At 40.3% G+C, this 20,969-nt stretch overlaps 1 protein-coding gene across 1 annotated transcript in view; it reads right to left on the bottom strand.

Annotated features, from left to right (window-relative positions):
• Positions 1–20,969, bottom strand: part of LOC108887474 (uncharacterized) — a 67,153-nt gene that overhangs the window by 33,895 nt on the left and 12,289 nt on the right. The window contains exons 7-10 of the mRNA XM_051071660.1: positions 16,178–16,453; positions 12,845–12,940; positions 2,426–2,755; positions 2,008–2,283 (exon numbers count right to left, since the gene is read on the bottom strand). Of these exons, the coding sequence (XP_050927617.1) occupies positions 2,008–2,283; positions 2,426–2,755; positions 12,845–12,940; positions 16,178–16,453 (978 nt within the window). The remainder of the gene's footprint in view (positions 1–2,007; positions 2,284–2,425; positions 2,756–12,844; positions 12,941–16,177; positions 16,454–20,969) is intronic.

The raw sequence follows: 20,969 nt of genomic DNA, 5'->3' as shown, positions 1-20,969 counted from the left end.
GAACATGGTTTTAATTTGACAGTTGCATGTGAGTATATAGTTGAAGTTTGCAGCTTGGTTGTTGTAAATAAAAGTCACTGTGTGCAATAACACAACATTAGCAACACTGAAAGCTTCTATTTTCATCCTGTTAGTGGTATTTCTGTGTGTGATGTGAATTCTTACCTGTAAACTGAAGCACCAGGATCAGAATTAAAGACATTTTAATCCATCTGAATTCAAGCATGTTTCTCTCTGTGTCTCGTTTTTCCGTTCCTCTGAACTCATGCATGTTACAGAGAAATGAAGAATCTGCTTCCTGTGTGAGTTTCCTCCTCCTCATTGTGATAGTTCAGTCACACCCTCAGTTTTTTTTTAATCCCTTTTGTAAATTGCTAAATTTATGTAGGCGGGGCACAGCAACTTTTTATTTAACTTTTATACAAATAAATAAATGTCTCACTTCAATCACCAGAGGGCGCAACAGATGTTTTTTTGACAGATGGGTAAAACCACATCACAAACAGTTGATGCCAGGTTTGTGCATTATTGTAGGTATTTAAAGTGATTGACCTTTGTAAAGACACAGCACACAATCGAGTACTAAACTCCAAAGCTCATTAAAATGTATTCTACAATATTCAGAAAACATCTGACTCCCAGCGAACATATAATATAAAATGACCATAGATCCTTTTTTTGACTGCAGCCTTTAGCTGCTCGGATTAAATGTGATGAGATGCTGTTTAACAGAAGCTGATGCTGAAGTTGTTAATCAGTTAACTCTACCATCATCTTCATCATTGTGAAAAATAACACAACACACGTGAGAGTCTGAGATAAAATGGGACAAAGTCACGAGCAGCCACAAACACAAACGTTTGATTAAACAGCTGTAAAACTCACAGCAGTGTCGCTCATCGCAGGCAACAGCAGAGAGGACCCAGTCAGTTCAGACTCTTTAATAGTAAATCTGATCATGATAACAATAAGACCTTGGTGGATATATATCCATACATTAAGAATATCCACCAACCTCTGCAAAGGAAATGGCACTCATACAACATGACACTATTCCAAAACACAGTTCATAATCGAGTATTAAACAGCTCAGGTTAAATGAAGCTGATTCTGAAGTTGTTGATCAGTGGAGTCAAACGTTTTCATAGTTGACTCTACCATCATCTTCATCTTCATCATTGTGCAGCTGTGAAAAACAACACAACACACTTGAGATTCAGAGATGAAACAGAACAAATGAATGAGCTTTGTTGCTGCAGCTTCATATTTGAAACCATAAAGTCAGCAGTGATTTCTCTCGCTCTCTTTACACAAACCACTGAAACCAGTGAACGACCACAAACACAAACGTTTGATTAAACAGTAAAACTCACATTATTGTCGTCCATCTGTGTTTTCTTTCCTGAAAAGAGAAAAAAGAGCTGAGCTTAACTTTCACTGTGGAAATCCAGGATCATCAAATCTTCTTGAATCTGTCAAAGTTCTCACCTTTGGTTCTCGTCCATATGTTGACTGTCACAACACTTATTATGAGCGCTGTTAAACCCACAGACACAATAACAAACCTCAGCCAGCCTGGAAATTAGAATAAAAACACTGAGAACATTTTGCTGATCTGTTGAAAATCCTGCAGCTAAAAGAGAATAAACATGTTTTTCCAAAGAGAATATCTCCACCCACAGAGTCACTCTGACATTCACACTTTACACTTTAAAAAAGAGAAAGACTCAGTCTTCACTCACTACTTTGTGGTGTTGATGGAGGATGAGGTGGATTAATTCCAACAGGAGGCACTTCTGTGTTGGTCTTTTGGCTGTTGTCAGTTGTTTTTGTTGCTGTTGTTTTGTCGTCACCTGGTCAAATGAAAGAACAAAACCACAACAAACTACATGGTGAGAAAATCCCTCATGAATTACCATCTGCAGGAAGAAATGGAAATGAATGAGATCATCATGAATATATAAAATAAACAAATGTACTTTGTGATTCAGCTCATTATATTCTCACCTGAGGACTGAGGGCTGAAGGTGAACAGCTGCACTTTCCTGCTGTAAAGATCAGTCACTTGACACTGAAATAACTCCTGATACTTTGACTTCAGCTTGAGATGAGAGGTGGGAAATGTGACAGTAACTGAACATCCAGACTGTGATGTCTCCAAGTCTTTGTTACCTCCATTCACATCTTTACCCTCATACAGCCACTTCACTGTGTGTATACACAATACATGTGTCCACACAGAGCAGTATAATGTCACCTGATCTCTGTCCTCATGTTCAGTCACTGGTGAAGATGGAGATATTGTGAGAGAAAGACAACAAGAGTAAAATGAACTTCATCACTGTAATCAGAATTATTGTAATGTTTCAGTATTTTGTTCTAACAAGACAGTTTGAGCTGAAAACATTATGATGGAAATACTCACTGGAAACAACAGACAGAACAATCAGAGCATCTGGACCTTGTTGTCGTCCTGATCTGTCAAACTGTCTGCAGATGTAACGACCAACATCCTCAACTGTGACCTTCTTTATAACCAGAGAACAGTTCTCTGTGAGACTCAGTCTGTCTGATTGAGATTTGGCTTCTTCATGAATCTTCCCATGACTAACCAGCTGTACTGCATGTTGTGAAACAGTGACGAACCAGTCAGTTCTGTCACATTGATCCTGATCATCTCTCACATTTTCACAGGACAAAGTGACATCAGCTCCAACTCTGACAGCGATGGAGGAAGAGAACTGTCCAGTCACTGCTGTGAAAAAGATGAGAAACAAACAAATAAATGAGCTGAAATATAAATATGACAAATATGACACCAGGTATTTAATGTTGATAGTTAGAGTGAGGATAATCTTAGATTCAGCAGAACTTTGTTTCCAAACAACAAACTTGACTCTTAGTGTTTGTAATAATGTAACATCAGTGATATCAATAAAGTTCTGTTTGTAATGTCTCTGGTATTTGTGGATGTTATATGTATCCTTACCTGTAAACTGAAGCAGCAGAATCACAAATAAAAACATCTTAATCCACCTGATTTCAACCATCGAGCAGAGTTTTTTCTCTGTTCCTTCTCAGCTCTGAACTGTCAGAGTCTCTGAACTGGTGAAGCATCTCCTTCCTGTGGTCAGTAAAGCGTCACTTCCTCATTGTGACATCTGCTTTCTCTCTTTTGCTCTCTTCAGTTTTTGTAGGAGGAGCGTATCAGCTCATTATCTCTGTTAGAGCTTTTGATTTCCCTGAACTTCTGACTCTTTTACATTTAAGCATTTTGTTAACTCTCTCATCCACAGTGATTTACAATGTGTGCAGTCAGATGAATCATTCTGACAGTAAAGAGATCAGATGTCACAGCAGCCTGACAAAGATCCTGTGAAAGCACTGAAGGTGAAGTACGAAGTGTTGAGAAATAAACTGAGCAGGAAGAGATTTTTCTAAAAATACAGCAGCAGATGAGGAAGCTGTGGTTCAGTGGGGAAATAAACAATGAGCCACTGATGGGTTTTCACAGATGATGCAGAGAGAAGCTGCTCCTCCTCCATTTAGAGTTAAATAAGGGAAACTTGCAGTGAAACATAAACTTCACTCACAGCATGAACCTAAATCAGGAGAGCTAAACCTGGGTTGTTGGGTTTCAAAGTGGAAACCAACCAAAGCCACACAACACTTGTGATCCAATGTGTTTGAGTGTTTACCAATACTGTGATAAAAACAGTCACACTTTGTTCTCCATACATCTGTCACAAAGAAGTTAAATCTCTCACTCCAACCACCGGAGGGTAAAACAGGCTTTCTGATAGACGAGTTATTCACAGAACCAACATCACACACTACAACAACACACTCTACAACCAGGGTTTGTTCATCATTGTAGGTGTGTACTTCCACTGCATTTGTTAATGAGCGCAGCTACACAAAGCCTGCGGAGGCAGAAGTGAACTGAGTGTCTGCTTAGAGCCCCTGTGGCCTCCAGAGGGGGCCCATGAGAACTGGATTTTATTTAGTTACATAGTCTATTATGTCAATAGTAATCATACGACACTGTCAGAGCAACACAGCTGCAGCTAATAAAACTGATGATGGGAGCTGGATTTACAGCAGGAGTGTGAGCACAGTGATAATAGTATCAAAGTCTGCTTTAAGCCTCATTAAAGGCTACATCTATTCATTAATAAAAAATTATATAAGAACAGTTCTGTCTTGTTATGATCCTGTCATTTCTATATGTCCATGTGTCCTTACCTGTGAACTGAAGCAGCAGGATCAGAAATAAAGACATTTGAATCCATCTGAATTCAGCCATCGTGCTGCTCTGTCTCTCGTTCTCACGTTCTCAACTGTCAGAGTCTTTAGATAGTGGATCTTATAGAGAGGCACAAACTTCCTGTGATTAGTTTGAGGTCACTTCCTCGTGGCAGTTCTTAAATAGATCTCTCCAATTCATGTAGACAGAGTATATCAGTTGTTCTTCTTTCTGAAACTGTACATTTCTAACTTTTATTTCTCTCTGATCAGCACTGACAGTGATTTCTTGATCAATAACATTAAAACCAGCCAACAGTGAAGAGGTCAGAGGTCACAGCAGTCTGACAAACATCCTGTAAAACAAAGACTCTGTCAGATGGAGAACTGGCTGTAAGACGATCATTGATTGTAATGAGAATAAATATGTTTGTGCATTTAAAACTGAACTTTAGTCACTGTAACACTGTACCAAGAAAACTAATTTAAGACTCTGCATGTTCACACTGTGTCCTGTCACATGATGCATTTGTGATAATGTGACACGAGGCACATTTCAACTCATGAAAAGAAGAAGGTGGCAACTGCGGAAGCTGAATGTGTGAAGACTGTTGGTCAAGATAAGAGGGATCTTTCATAATAAGCTCTTTTCTTTAACTTCAGCAGAGCTCTGGAGGTGTTAGTATCTATGACGACCAGATAAACAACAGAAACACGTGATGCTCTCTGTCATGGCTGAGGCTGAGGACTCAGCTGCACAACCTAGAGACACTGATGAAAGTTAAAAACACTTCACCTTGAATCAGGCTCAGCAGACAAAAGCAGGCAAGGATAAACAGGAGGTGAAGTCAGGGTGTGGAGCAGTGGTCAGCAACAGGCAGACAGGTAAACCAGGTGAGAGGCAAAATCCAGACACAGGCAGGAGGTCAAACATGTGACCTATGAAGCTACTGAGAGGAAAGCACAACAGACAAACTGTGACCAGAGTCACTGCATGCAGGCAGCCATTTTGGATACAGCAATTAAAGGCCACAACTGGCTGCAGTACACAGATGATCCACCAGAGGGCAGAAGACATGTCAGAGTGTATATGTTTCTCAGGGAAGTATTGTAACCTGTAAAGCAATCTGGCAGGGAATAAGAGGAAATGGGCTGGAATATAAACAAGAAGGTGATGAGGGAATGAGGGACAGGTGAGCAGGTGGGTGGGGAGGAGTTAGGAAGCTGAAATTTGGGAAGGGGAGGGACTGCTGCTGGGCAGGAGGGAACAGCAGGGTCTGACAAAGACAGGCAGAAAATGGGATTCAGGATGGGCTACGCTGGTACCCATGAGTGGTCCTATTGTCCTTCCTGGTCTACCAGGTAATGGAGACCCCTCCCTCCCTGATGTGATCTGACTAGACTTCATACTCCAGGCAGGAGGAGGAGGCCTAGATGCAGGAGCCAGAGGGCTTGACCCTAAAAACACTGAATGTGGGATGGATCCTCATCGTTCCCGGGAAGAGGAGGCAGGCCGCTGCAGGGCGGATGATACTGGGGACTGGAAAGGAACCAGGCCGGTGGTTAAGGCCTGGATGCCCCTCCACATCTGTTGTGGGTTGTTGTCCATCAGATAGCCCTCTGTCTTCTTCCTGTCGGCCTCCTTTGCCTGTCAGATGCCTCTCCTCAGGTTGGCTCTGGCAGTGCTGTACAGTGAGCTGTCCCTCGTCCTGAAGGCTGAGTTACGCTCTCTGATCAGGGCCTGGACTTCACTTGTCATCCAGGGTTTCCTGTTTGGGAAAACTCAGATGCGTTGTGAGCTCCCGAGGCAGGTAGAACGGTCTGCACTGAACAGACATGGCCTCGAGGTCTGGAGAGCAGTGGCTGTCTGTGGCCTGACCTGTGAAAACACGAGTTAAAATCCAGCCTCAGTAACAGAGCTCTCTTGTACTTTAGCTCTGAACTCAACAAAAGAAAGACTCACCAAGTCCACTCTGGATCCAGTGCCACAGTGGATCTGTGATGATGACCTCTCTGACCTCCTGAAAAGAAGAAGAGGAAGATGAACATGTTACAGATTGTTAGTTAAGATAATTGGTTGTGAATAGGAAAGAACACAGATAAGATGATATGTTAATAGTCTGAGACCTGTTGGTTCCTCATTGTGTCTCTCAAGTCATTTTTCCGAGAACAGAGGGGGAAGTGTTTTTACAGCAGCAGAGCTCTGGAGGTTTTCTCCTCTAACTCTGAGCAGGTAAACATCTGAAGGAGTTAACACACTGCTGAGCGTCTGTCTCTACATGTCTGCAGGTACAGACCTGGGCCTCCTCACTGTCTATTCATCTCGTTAGGAAATGAAATGTTGAGCGACAGGGTGTTTTTAACTAAATAAGACACAGAATTAGTCTTGTTTGGGATTGTTGACATCTCTACTTCAGCTGAGCTAAGCTGAAGCTAAGCTAAGATGCATCTTACTTCATTTACAGTACATTTGTATTTTTACACATTTCAGTGCCATCAGTGAACCGTGTGTGTGTGTGTGTGTGTGTGTGTGTGTGTGTGTTGTACTACTAGTAGAGGTTACACCTTCCATTATGAAAGACATTCGTGACACAACACAAAACACACTGTAGAAATAAGAGTTACAGAGCTTTTATTTGCAGATTATACTGCAGTACAACAAAGAGAAGAATCTAAGTGACTGCTGAGGCTCAAACACGTTCACCTCCCAGCAAACATGTTAACAACAATGCTGAGTAAAAAGGAAATCAAATGAGTTATTCTGTACTCTGAGTGATAAAACTGTAGCTTGTAATGAAATCATGTAATGAATCTGTTTGGTGGAATATTTGAGTTTTCTGACAAGTACATCAGTTTGAAGTTACTGTTTAAGAATAACTGACACCTTATTGACACTGGAGATGTTTTTGCATATGATGTTATATTTAAAAATTACACAAGAGTTAGAACTCAGGTCCAAGATCTACAATAAGGAAATACTCATCCTTTGGTGTGGTCATGTGGCACTTCCTGAATTTTTTTTTTTTCTTGTTTTTTCTCAGAATTTGTGACTTCGGTCTTGGTCGTCTCAGAGGATATATTGTTCTACCTACAGTTGTCCGCTGTATTTCTGTGGTAAGGGGACGTTGTTGATCAGTGGAGTCCAAATTTTTCAGTTTATCATGTTGTAATCTTCATAGTCATTATAACACACCTGTGAAAAACAACACAACAGACTTGAAATGCTGAGATAAAATGGAACAAGTATTGTTGCTGCAGCCACTTAGATTAGTCTCATCGTCTCATCTTGTATCGTTTGAATACTCAGATGTAAAACTCACATCATTGCCGTCCGTCTGTGTTTTCTTCCCTGAAAAGACACAAGAGTTGACTTTAGCCTCCACAGTGTAAATCCAGGTTTACTAAAAGTTTAATCTGTGACAGTTCTCACCTTTGGTTCTCGTCCATATGTTGACTGTCACAACACTTACTATGAGCGCTGTTAAACCCACAGACACAATAACAAACCTCAGCCAGCCTGGAATAGCGTTGGTTGTTGCGTTCTCACCTGGACAAATGAGACGATAAAAGCATACAAACTGTGAGGTGAGAAAATACCACCTTTATCATCTAATCTAAATCTTTAAAATAAAGTTTGTAATTATTCTCACTTGAGGACTGAAGGCTGAGGGCAAACAGTCGCACTTTCCCAATGTTTTTATCTGTTATTTTACACTCGAGCAGCTCACCGTAGTTCTGCTTCAGAGAAGAGGAAGGAAACGTGACAGCAGCCGAGCACTCAGACTCCTCTTTGTTACCTTTATCCACATCTTTACCCTCATACAGCCACTTCACTGTGTGTCTGCACCATTCAGATGTCAACACAGAGCAGGACAGCATCACCTTATCACCCTCCTTCTGTTCAGTCACTGGTGCAGGTGGAGGTAATGTGAGAGAAAGACAACAAGAGTAAAATGAATGTTACTGTCATGTTTCTGACAGTTTGAGCTGTAGGTTGTGATGTAAATACTCACAGGTAACAACAAACAGATGAACATGAGCATCTTTAAAGTCTCCTGAATTGGCCTGCCTGCAGGTGTAAACACCAACATCCTCGACCGTGACCTTCTTTTGCACCAGAGAGCAGTTTGCTGTAATACTGAGTCTGTCGGACTTAGCTTTGGCATTCTCATTGATCCGCCCGAGTAAAACCAGCTCTGATGATAACTTGTTTCCGGTGAAGATCCAGTTGGTGTCGCCACATTTGTCCTGATCACCTTTCAGATTGTCACAGGGCAAAGTGACGTCATCCCCAGCCCTGGCAACGAGGCGGGAGGAAGACTGTCCAGTCGCTGCAGCTGTGAAGATGAGAGAGGAAGATGCTCAATTAACTGGAAGATGAACATGGTTTTAATTTGACAGTTGCATGTGAGTATATAGTTGAAGTTTGCAGCTTGGTTGTTGTAAATAAAAGTCACTGTGTGCAATAACACAACATTAGCAACACTGAAAGCTTCTATTTTCATCCTGTTAGTGGTATTTCTGTGTGTGATGTGAATTCTTACCTGTAAACTGAAGCACCAGGATCAGAATTAAAGACATTTTAATCCATCTGAATTCAAGCATGTTTCTCTCTGTGTCTCGTTTTTCCGTTCCTCTGAACTCATGCGTGTTACAGAGAAATGAAGAATCTGCTTCCTGTGTGAGTTTCCTCCTCCTCATTGTGATAGTTCAGTCACACCCTCAGTTTTTTTTTAATCCCTTTTGTAAATTGCTAAATTTATGTAGGCGGGGCACAGCAACTTTTTATTTAACTTTTATACAAATAAATAAATGTCTCACTTCAATCACCAGAGGGCGCAACAGATGTTTTTTTGACAGATGGGTAAAACCACATCACAAACAGTTGATGCCAGGTTTGTGCATTATTGTAGGTATTTAAAGTGATTGACCTTTGTAAAGACACAGCACACAATCGAGTACTAAACTCCAAAGCTCATTAAAATGTATTCTACAATATTCAGAAAACATCTGACTCCCAGCGAACATATAATATAAAATGACCATAGATCCTTTTTTTGACTGCAGCCTTTAGCTGCTCGGATTAAATGTGATGAGATGCTGTTTAACAGAAGCTGATGCTGAAGTTGTTAATCAGTTCACTCTACCATCATCTTCATCATTGTGAAAAATAACACAACACACGTGAGAGTCTGAGATAAAATGGGACAAAGTCACGAGCAGCCACAAACACAAACGTTTGATTAAACAGCTGTAAAACTCACAGCAGTGTCGCTCATCGCAGGCAACAGCAGAGAGGACCCAGTCAGTTCAGACTCTTTAATAGTAAATCTGATCATGATAACAATAAGACCTTGGTGGATATATATCCATACATTAAGAATATCCACCAACCTCTGCAAAGGAAATGGCACTCATACAACATGACACTATTCCAAAACACAGTTCATAATTGAGTATTAAACAGCTCAGGTTAAATGAAGCTGATTCTGAAGTTGTTGATCAGTGGAGTCAAACGTTTTCATAGTTGACTCTACCATCATCTTCATCTTCATCATTGTGCAGCTGTGAAAAACAACACAACACACTTGAGATTCAGAGATAAAACAGAACAAATGAATGAGCTTTGTTGCTGCAGCTTCATATTTGAAACCATAAAGTCAGCAGTGATTTCTCTCGCTCTCTTTACACAAACCACTGAAACCAGTGAACGACCACAAACACAAACGTTTGATTAAACAGTAAAACTCACATTATTGTCGTCCATCTGTGTTTTCTTTCCTGAAAAGAGAAAAAAGAGCTGAGCTTAACTTTCACTGTGGAAATCCAGGATCATCAAATCTTCTTGAATCTGTCAAAGTTCTCACCTTTGGTTCTCGTCCATATGTTGACTGTCACAACACTTATTATGAGCGCTGTTAAACCCACAGACACAATAACAAACCTCAGCCAGCCTGGAAATTAGAATAAAAACACTGAGAACATTTTGCTGATCTGTTGAAAATCCTGCAGCTAAAAGAGAATAAACATGTTTTTCCAAAGAGAATATCTCCACCCACAGAGTCACTCTGACATTCACACTTTACACTTTAAAAAAGAGACAGAGTAAATTCTGAGTCTTTACCTTGTGTTGTTGTTGAGGTATCAGTGACTTCAGGAGCTGTTGTGCTGGTTTCACCTGGGTTTGTTGTTGTAGGTGTTGATGATGTTTTGTCCTCACCTGGACAAACGAAACGACAAAAGCAAAACATATCTGATTTATCATCTGCAGGAACTAAGTGGTAAAGAAAAAAACCTGTAGTTTAAAATGATTCATATTCTCACCTGAGGACTGAGGGCTGAAGGTGAACAGCTGCACTTTCCTGCTGTAAAGATCAGACACCTCACACTGAAATAAGTCCTGATACTTTGACTGCTGGCTGAGATGAGAGGAAGGAAACGTGACAGCAGCTGAACATTCAGACTGTGATGTCTCCAAGTCTTTGTTACCTCCATTCACATCTTTACCCTCATACAGCCACTTCACTGTGTGTATACACAATACATGTGTCCACACAGAGCAGTATAATGTCACCTGATCTCTGTTCTTCTGTTCAGTCACTGGTGAAGATGGAGATATTGTGAGAGAAAGACAACAAGAGTAAAATGAACTTCATCACTGTAATCAGAATTATTGTAATGTTTCAGTATTTTGTTCTAACAAGACAGTTTGAGCTGAAAACATTATGATGGAAATACTCACTGGTAACAACAGACAGTTCAACCAGAGCATCTGGACCTTGTCGTTGTCCTGATCTGTCAAACTGTCTGCAGCTGTAAAGACCAACATCCTCAACTGTGACCTTCTTTATAACCAGAGAACAGTTCTCTGTGACACTCAGTCTGTCTGATTTAGATTTGGCTTCTTCATGAATCTTCCCATGATGAATCAGCTCTACTATGTTTCTTGAACCAGTGAAGAACCAGCTAGTTCTGTTACATTGATCCTGATCATGAATCACATTTTCACAGGACAAAGTGACATCAGCTCCAACTCTGACAGCGATGGAGGGATATTGTCCAGTCACTGCTGTGAAAAAGATGAGAAACAAACAAATAAATGAGCTGAAATATAAATATGACAAATATGACACCAGGTATTTAATGTTGATAGTTAGAGTGAGGATAATCTTTGTGAATACTTGCCTGTCTTAGTTAAATAGAAGCTGCTAGTGGTTAGTGTTTGTAATAATGTAACATCAGTGATATCAATAAAGTTCTGTTTGTAATGTCTCTGGTATTTGTGGATGTTATATGTATCCTTACCTGTAAACTGAAGCAGCAGAATCACAAATAAAAACATCTTAATCCACCTGATTTCAACCATCGAGCAGAGTTTTTTCTCTGTTCCTTCTCAGCTCTGAACTGTCAGAGTCTCTGAACTGCTGTGTGTTCAAGAGAAATCAAACAGCTTTTTTCTGTGGTCAGTAAAGCGTCACTTCCTCATTGTGACCGTCCACTTTTCTCTCTTTGTAAACTAAACTGATGTGTTCCATCTACAGCTAAATTTCTGTAGATGGAAGACATCCGTTTCAGATTTTGATTTCTCTGAATTCATGAATTTCAGCAGCCTAAGACTTTTCATACTTTTACATTTGAGCCATTTTGTTAACTCTCACAGTGATTTACAGCAGATTAACAAGCCATTAGCATCATAATCAGCAATCCACAGTAAAGAGATCAGGTGTCACAGCATTTAAGATGAGGTAAGAAATGCTGTGAAATAAACTGGAGAAAAGAGAGAAGTAGAGGAGATTTTATCTAACAATACAGCAGCAGATGAGGAAGCTGTGGTTCAGTGTGGAAATAAAGGACATGAGATGAGCCACTGATGGGGTTTCACAGATGATGCAAAGAGAATCTGCAGCATCAAAACATAAACATAACATAAACTCACTCACAGCATAAACCCTCATAGACTGACCTAAATCTGGATTGTTGGTTTTGAAAGCGGAAGTCTCTTCTACCAACACTTCCAATCCACTGTGGTGTTTCAGTTATGAATTCTTCCTCTGATCATTCTGACATTTTGACAACACAGTTCTGTCACTGTCTATGCCCAGGACAAGTCTAAGGACATCAGCTTTGGTATGTGATGAAAATAAATAAAAGAATAAGTAAATAACTCACTACAACCACAAGAGGGCACAACAGGGCACTGCAGTGACTTTCACAGACAAGTGTACTTTACTGTGTTGGGGTTCAACATTGAACGTTTGATCCCACCCAGCGTTATTTAACTGTCAGATTTGTGCAGAGTTAAAGTTGTGATTGGATGGTTAGGGTTGGTGGGCAGAATTCAAGGTTCAACATCAAACCAAGCCCCGTTCAGCAGACTGCACCTGATACAACAGGCAAGCAGAGCCAAAGAACCAACTACTGTGGTCACAAGAAGGCAGTAAATACCAGATCCTTTACAGGACCACTGCTCTGAGACATTACTTCCACCTCGGTATCAATCTAACTGATGTCAATTTTTACCTCTCACTGGTCAAGCCTTCTTTGTCCTGACAGCATGCCACTGCTTTAGACTTCAAGAGAAGATAGAGAGAGTCTTTACCTTGTGTTGTTGTTGAGGTATCAGTGACTTCAGGAGCTGATGTTCTGTCTTCACCTGGGTTTGTTGTTGAAGGTGTTGATGTGGTTTCATCCTCACCTGAGAAAATATCTCATTTACCATCTTCAGGAACTGAACGGCAAAGACTTATGTCATCCTCAAATTTGAAAGTCTTTAAAATATATTTTTTGTAATGATTTATATTCTCACCTGAGGACTGAGGGCTGAAGGTGAACAGCTGCACTTTCCTGCTGTAAAGATCAGTCACTTGACACTGAAAGAACTCAAGAAACTGTGACTTCAGTTTCAGATAATAGGAAGGAAACGTGACAGTAGCTGAGCACTCAGACTGTGACGTCTGCATGTTGTCAGCTTCATTCACATCTTTACCCTCATACAGCCACTTCAGTGTGTGTCCACACCATGCATGTGTTGATGCAGAGCAGGACAACGTCACTCTTTTATCAGCCTCATGTGCAGTCACTGGTGAAGATGGAGATATTGTGAGAGAAAGACAACAAGAGTAAAATTATCTCCATCATTGTAAGAAATTATGAAAGTTTAAATACTCACAGTTAATGATAGTCAGGTAAATCAGAGCACCTCGACCTTGCTGTTGTTCTGATTTGTACTGTCTGTTTCTGTACAGACCAACATCCTCAGCTGTGACCTTCTTTATAACCAGAGAACAGTTCTCTGTGAGACTCAGTCTGTCTGATTTATCTCTGGCATCCTCACTGATCTTCCCACGTGTAACCAGCTCTACTGTGTTTCCTGAACCACTGTAGGTCCAGTAAGTACCATCACATTGGTCCTGATCCTCCATCAAGTTTTCGTTGGATAAAGTGACTTTATCTCCAACTCTGACAGCGAGGGAGGAATACTGTCCAGTCACTGCTGTGGAGAAGATGTCCAAGATTCAACTGACTATGTTAAACACAAGTTGTGTAACAAATAACCATAAGAAATACTGATAATGCTGTGTTTGTCTAGTATTTCTGTAATATGTATCCTTACCTGTAAACTGAAGCAGCAGAATCACAAATAAAAACATCTTAATCCACCTGAGTTCAACCATCGAGCAGAGTTTTTTCTCTGTTTTCTTTCTTCTTTCTCTTGACTGAGTCCTGAGGTTTGTAAAGTGTCACTTCCTCATCGTGGACGTCAACTTTTCTCTCTTTTGGTAAATTGCAAAATTTTTTGGGGCGGAGCACATCAGCTTTTCAGCCCTGTCACAACTTTTGATTTCCCTGACTTTCTGAATTCCAGCAGCCTTAGGCTTTTTCTTACTTTGACACTCTCTAGTTCACTGTGATTTACAATATGTGTAAAAGCCAACTGATAAGCCATTAGCATCAAAATCATCAGTCTGAGCAGCAGCCAACAGTAAAGACATCAGATGTCACAACAGTCTGACAGAGATTTTCTGAAAGTATTTAGGTTGATGTGAGAAGAAGAGACTTTTCTAAAAAATACAGCAGCAGATGAGGAAGCTGTGATTCAGTGTGGAAATAAAGGACATGAGCTGAGCCACTGATGGGTTTCACAGATGATGATGAAACAACATGAGTCCTCGAAGACTGAGAGCTAAATCTGGCTTTGTGGATTTGAAAGTGGAAGTGTCTACTACCACACCAACCAAAACCACAAAACACTTCCAATCCACTGTGTCAGTGTTTTCTGTTTGTAGTTTTTAGAATTTTTCATGTGATTGGTCTGACATTTTGAAAACACATTGTCTCACTTTCTGTGCACAGGGCAAGTTTCAGGACATCAGCTTAGATCTGTGATGAAAATAAATAAATAACTCACTGCAACCACAAGAGGGCACCACAGACTTTTTGACAGACGGGTTGGCTGCATGTACAAAACCACACCACAAACATTTGGGGTGTCAGGTTTGGTCATAATTGAACTGCCTGTATTTAAGTTTTACTGGATAAAATAGTAACACACCACGGTAACATAATGTAATGAGAGAGCAAATTAAATGCTGAAGTAATGCATGACTAATGCATAAATCATGATGAATGATGATGAAGTATTTGATGTATAATAGGAAGTGATGAATCCCTGTTGCTGTCACTAGTATTTAACGTGATTAGTTAATGGATCAACAGTCAATAAATGTTAAATCACATTTACCTTATACATTCATTTATATGCCATCAAATAAAAATAATAATAAAAAGATCTAGATTTATCTAATTGGAGGAAGGGGCCATCCCATCCAAAAAAAAAAAAAGGATTCAGAACTGTGATGATTATTGATGCAGCTCTTTAATAGTAAATCTAAACATGATAACAGTGATAAGACTTTGATGGTTATATATGAGTATCTACACAATGAATATCCACCACTTCAGGGAGGAATAGTTGCTGAAGCTGTTAGAAATCACAGCTCAGTCAAGTTCAGAAAAGATATGTGACTCTCAGCAAAACACAAAACGATCTTTTCCTGACTAAAGACTTGAACAGCTCAGGTTAAATGAAGCTGATTCTGAAGTTGTTGATCAGTGGAGTCAAACGTTTTCATAGTTGACTCTACCATCATCTTCATCTTCATCATTGTGCAGCTGTGAAAAACAACACAACACACTTGAGATTCAGAGATGAAACAGAACAAATGAATGAGCTTTGTTGCTGCAGCTTCATATTTGAAACCATAAAGTCAGCAGTGATTTCTCTCGCTCTCTTTACACAAACCACTGAAACCAGTGAACGACCACAAACACAAACGTTTGATTAAACAGTAAAACTCACATTATTGTCGTCCATCTGTGTTTTCTTTCCTGAAAAGAGAAAAAAGAGCTGAGCTTAACTTTCACTGTGGAAATCCAGGATCATCAAATCTTCTTGAATCTGTCAAAGTTCTCACCTTTGGTTCTCGTCCATATGTTGACTGTCACAACACTTATTATGAGCGCTGTTAAACCCACAGACACAATAACAAACCTCAGCCAGCCTGGAAATTAGAATAAAAACACTGAGAACATTTTTGCTGATCTGTTGAAAATCCTGCAGCTAAAAGAGAATAAACATGTTTTTCCAAAGAGAATATCTCCACCCACAGAGTCACTCTGACATTCACACTTTACACTTTAAAAAAGAGACAGAGTAAATTCTGAGTCTTTACCTTGTGTTGTTGTTGAGGTATCAGTGACTTCAGGAGCTGTTGTGCTGGTGTCACCTGGGTTTGTTGTTGTAGGTGTTGATGATGTTTTGTCCTCACCTGGACAAACGAAACGACAAAAGCAAAAAATATCTGATTTATCATCTGCAGGAACTAAGTGGCAAAGAAAAAAACCTGTAGTTTAAAATGATTCATATTCTCACCTGAGGACTGAGGGCTGAAGGTGAACAGCTGCACTTTCCTGCTGTGACGATCAGACACCTCACACTGAAATAAGTCCTGATACTTTGACTGCTGGCTGAGATGAGAGGAAGGAAACGTGACAGCAGCTGAGCAGTTAGACTGTGATGTCTCCAAGTCTTTGTTACCTCCATTCACATCTTTACCCTCATACAGCCACTTCACTGTGTGTATACACCATTCATATGTCCACACAGAGCAGTTTAATGTCACCTGATCTCTGTTCTTCTGTTCAGTCACTGGTGAAGATGGAGATATTGTGAGAGAAAGACAACAAGAGTAAAATGAACTTCATCACTGTAATCAGAATTATTGTAATGTTTCAGTATTTTGTTCTAACAAGACAGTTTGAGCTGAAAACATTATGATGGAAATACTCACTGGAAACAACAGAGAGAACAATCAGAGTGTCTCGACCTTGTTCTAATCCTGGTCTGTACTGTTGACAGTCGTAACGACCAACATCCTCATCTGTGACCTTCTTTATAACCAGAGAACAGTTCTCTGTGAGACTCAGTCTGTCTGATTCAGATTTGTCTGTTGCACTGATCCTCCCATGTGTAACCAGCTCTACTGTGTTTCCTGAATCACTGAAGACCCAGAAAGTGCTGTCACAGTTATTCTGACCATCTATCACATTTTCACAAGGCAAAGTGACTTCATGTCCGACTCTGACAGTGAAGGAAGAAAACTGTCCAGTCACTGCTGCGAAAAAGATGAGAAATATTCATGTGGTTTTTATGTTAATAGTGTGAGGATGACGTTTTCTTTAAAAAGTGTCTGTGTCCTTACCTGTGCACTGAAGCACCAGTATCAGAAATAAAGGCATTTTAGTCCGATCATCATATCCTCTGTCTCTCTTCAGCTATGAACTGACTCAGCGTCTCTGAGCAGATGTGTGTTAAAGAGGAATAAAGAACCTCCTTCCTGTCATTAGTAATGTGTCACTTCCTCATCGGGAGACATTTGTGGTCTCTGTTGTTAGCTGCTGAATTTAGATGGATCCAGACATCAGATATCACAGTGGTCTTTAAACGCACCTGTGGAGATAAACTGTGGAGAAATGTGTGTGTGTGTGTGGGGGGTTAATGCCTTGTTAATGTCCCTATAAGATCTTAATAATTTTCTTTTTTCAGTCACTTCAAAAGGCAAAGCGACAAATTAACTGACACTAAGTGAAAGTTTGCTCATTGCAATTGTCTCAGGTTTCCTATAATTAGAGCTAGGTAACACTGTCCCTCTGAACACGCTTCTTAAGAATTTGCAGCTGCTAGTTCCTTTTTAGGGAAGATGAAGTGTTACCAACATTTCCTAAAAATACAGCAGCAGAGGAAGAAGCTGCGGCTCAGTGAGTCACTGATGCAGCTACTTTCAGATGAGTTGTGCACAAATTCCATCTTATATTGGTTTTTGAGGTGAAAAGAAGGAAATACAACTCATGCAGAAAACAGTTATCAAACCATCATCTTTGCATGATTCACAGTTCAAAAAAAGTTCCTGTTAGACCCTCAGACCCTTTTCTGATCAACCAAATCTCTGGAGGCCTGATGAGGCCTGATGAGACTAAAGTCATTCAAATTCAGAAGCATATCATAATTGATTGATCCAGAATATGAGAGTGGACAGTGCAAACATCCGCAGCACCAAAGAGCAGCAGAATATCTGTTCAATAAATATTACACCCTCTACCTTCTCATTGTGTCACATAACTGTGGATTTAGTCTTTCAGTCACAAACATGAACATCTTTCCATATACGCCACTGTTAACTGTCGTATGTGGGGAATCCACTAACATGCTGACTGAAGTGGAAAATGTTTGCTGTCAGGAAACACCAAAAGTAACACAGCAAGTAAAATGTTATTTGATTGTGTGGTGAACCTGTTGCCATGGGGGCGTGTGCTCGGTCTCTAACAATGACATCGGTGACACCCTGAAAAGACGACGACGGCTGAGGAAGTTGAACGTGTGAAGATTGTTACTCCAGATAAAATGATTGCATTAATGCAGCTCTTCTCTCTAGATTCATGGTGTTTGACAGTGAACAGACCTGATCATCAACATTAGAAGGAGCCAGTGTTACAGAGGTCAGAGGTCACAGTCAGACAAAGATCCTCTAAAACTAAATTAAACATATAACATGCTGCTTGTACTTGTGACACTGATGTCAGACACCCAGAAAAGAAAAAGACATTTGCGGAAGTTGAGTGTGTGAAGATCGTTAGTAAAGATAAAGGTTTGCATTAACGCAGCTGTATCACATAGTGACACTGTAGCAGCTACAGAAGAACACAGATAAGATGTTATGTTAATGGTGTGAGACCTGTTGGTTCCTCATTAAGCCTCTGAAGTCATTTTTTTCTGAGAACCGAAGCGGAACTGTTTCTGTGAAAATGACGACCTGATAAACATCAGAAACACACAGAGTTCACAGGAACAGACACTTAACACTTTATTAATAATGATGATGCTGTGTGAATTGCTTATTGCCAGTAATCTCAGTCTACACATTAATATGACAGCAGTTGGTTTAAAGTGATAAAATCCAAAGCATCTTGTGTTTCCACTCGTTCATCTACTCAACAAGACTCAACAGTGACGTAATGTCCTCAGTCTAAATAAGGAATATCACAGCCCACCTCCTTTCAGTTCACTGGACACTTTTATACCAGAACATTCAAAACCGACTGAACAGAAACACGATAATTCATTTCAAATAGTGAGAGTTCTGTATTATTAAGCAGAAAAAGCATATATATGTAAAAACTAAACTACCTCCCCACACATGCACACGCCTCACAAAACACAATCATGTGTCTGAGAGTAAATTCCCAACAGAAAACTCAATTATGTTTTGACTGTCTACTTTTTACAGTGTGCTACTTGTTAACCTACTACAAAGCCTTTTTTCTTCAAGTATTACAGTAGTATTACAGTAGTATTACAGTAGTATTACAGTAGTACAAAAATATGCATAAAGAGAAAAAAGTCAGATAAAAAAAAGATGTAACACTTCTACTATACTTTTCTTTTTCTACACTCATCAAGAACAACAAGCGCTGCACATGAACTGAGTAAGAACCTGACGGCAAAACAGAAAATGTGCTCAAAGTAACATCCAGATTAAGATTAATCAAACTGTATCAAGAGAATGAATACAGTATCAATCACAGTCACTCATTATTTACCTGTACACAGACACTCAACACTGAATAAAGTTCCCACACTGGCCCAAGTCACCCTGACCCTGAACCGACCCTGATTATAAGACAGCGCCCTGCTTTGAGACTGTGGTCCTGTTCCCCTGAGATACCAGTAATCCAAGGCTAAGAGAGTCGGCATCAGTGAAGCCGTTGGGTCTATTGTCAATGTGTTTCTATCTGTGTATGAGAGTGAGACCTCCAAATGTGGTCTGATCGATCAGATCTGAAATGCAGCCTCAATGCGTCCTGAGTGCATTCACACCTTAAAGCTGTCCACTTGTCATCAGATTGAACCCAGTGTTAAATCCAGGTAAGACCAGGACTCTGTCTCCTGTCAGGCTTTTGGAAAAGGTCACAATCTTTTTCTTCTGTCACAACAATTCAACAGATTTTCTCCCTGGTTCATTTCTGCGGTGAAGACGTCAGGAGGTTCTGTGAACCGACTCCTGCAGGATAAACTGGGACAACCAAAGACTTTTAGTGCTGACGGACTCAGAAAGACTGAAACAGCCTGAAAACACTCACTAACACGCAACACTGAGGCTACAAACAACCCATAATTCAACACTGTCTGTAGAGGACTGTATTACACATGTACTCTTTCCATTCAAAAAGAATCTACTGTCGTCAACATATAATTGTCTTTTTTGTACCTAATTTCTAAAGCAAACTATTGTCTTGTATTTAATCAACGCCATATATTCAGTCCGGTCTCTAACATCACCAACTAAGATCAGCAGGTAACGTCACCTTAGATAACAGCAACCAGCTCATGTCATGTTAAGCTACCCAGCATGTTGCCTTCACTGACTGCTCGACCGATAAAACAAAAGAAACTTCCTCAACTACCTCACCTTATCAAGCAACAAAGCATCCAAAGCACAGACACCTCTAAAGCCGGGATTATACTTTAACATATAACAGTAACTGTAGGTCAAAGAGATTACAGAGGAGCCAAGCTCCATGTTCACCTACATACAGCCTGGACAATCAGGTTTCAGCCTTGTGTTTTCTCTGGTTTGTTAACGGTAGCGTAGAGGTTACTGGGATCAGCGGAGGCTCCAGCAGAAGAGGAGGGAACATTGATCATGGCATAGGTCACAGCATCACCTTCATCATCATCACCATCATTACCTCGAGCCTGGGAATAACAGGGAGACAGTACAACACATAAACTGACACACACAGAGTCACAACTTAACACAATGGAAGGAAATGCAGTGTAGTACAACACAACATAATGTGTGTGTGTGTAATTCAAAGCTTACCCGGGCTTTCCTGTTGGTCTTCTTGGTGTAGCTGATGGAGGCGTAGGAGACACCATCTTCAGGATCAGCCTACACAGTGAGAACAGTGAAATCAGTGTTATGTTGATCACTGGTTCCCCTTTGAAAAAAAGTGTTCCCCTGCTATTAAAATGGTGTTGGTTAAGGTTTGTCATAGCAGCACCCTTAATCAGCTGAGCCAGGGACCCAAATTCTCCTAACTTAGAGAGTTATTAGCAACAGCTAGTTAAATTACAACAAGAATTGCCATTTCAGCTGACACAAAAT

Source organism: Lates calcarifer, linkage group LG7_1 (assembly GCF_001640805.2).
Source record: "Lates calcarifer isolate ASB-BC8 linkage group LG7_1, TLL_Latcal_v3, whole genome shotgun sequence".
In the NCBI taxonomy this organism is placed as follows: domain Eukaryota; kingdom Metazoa; phylum Chordata; class Actinopteri; family Centropomidae; genus Lates; species Lates calcarifer.
This window is presented reverse-complemented; position numbering and strand designations above follow the sequence as displayed.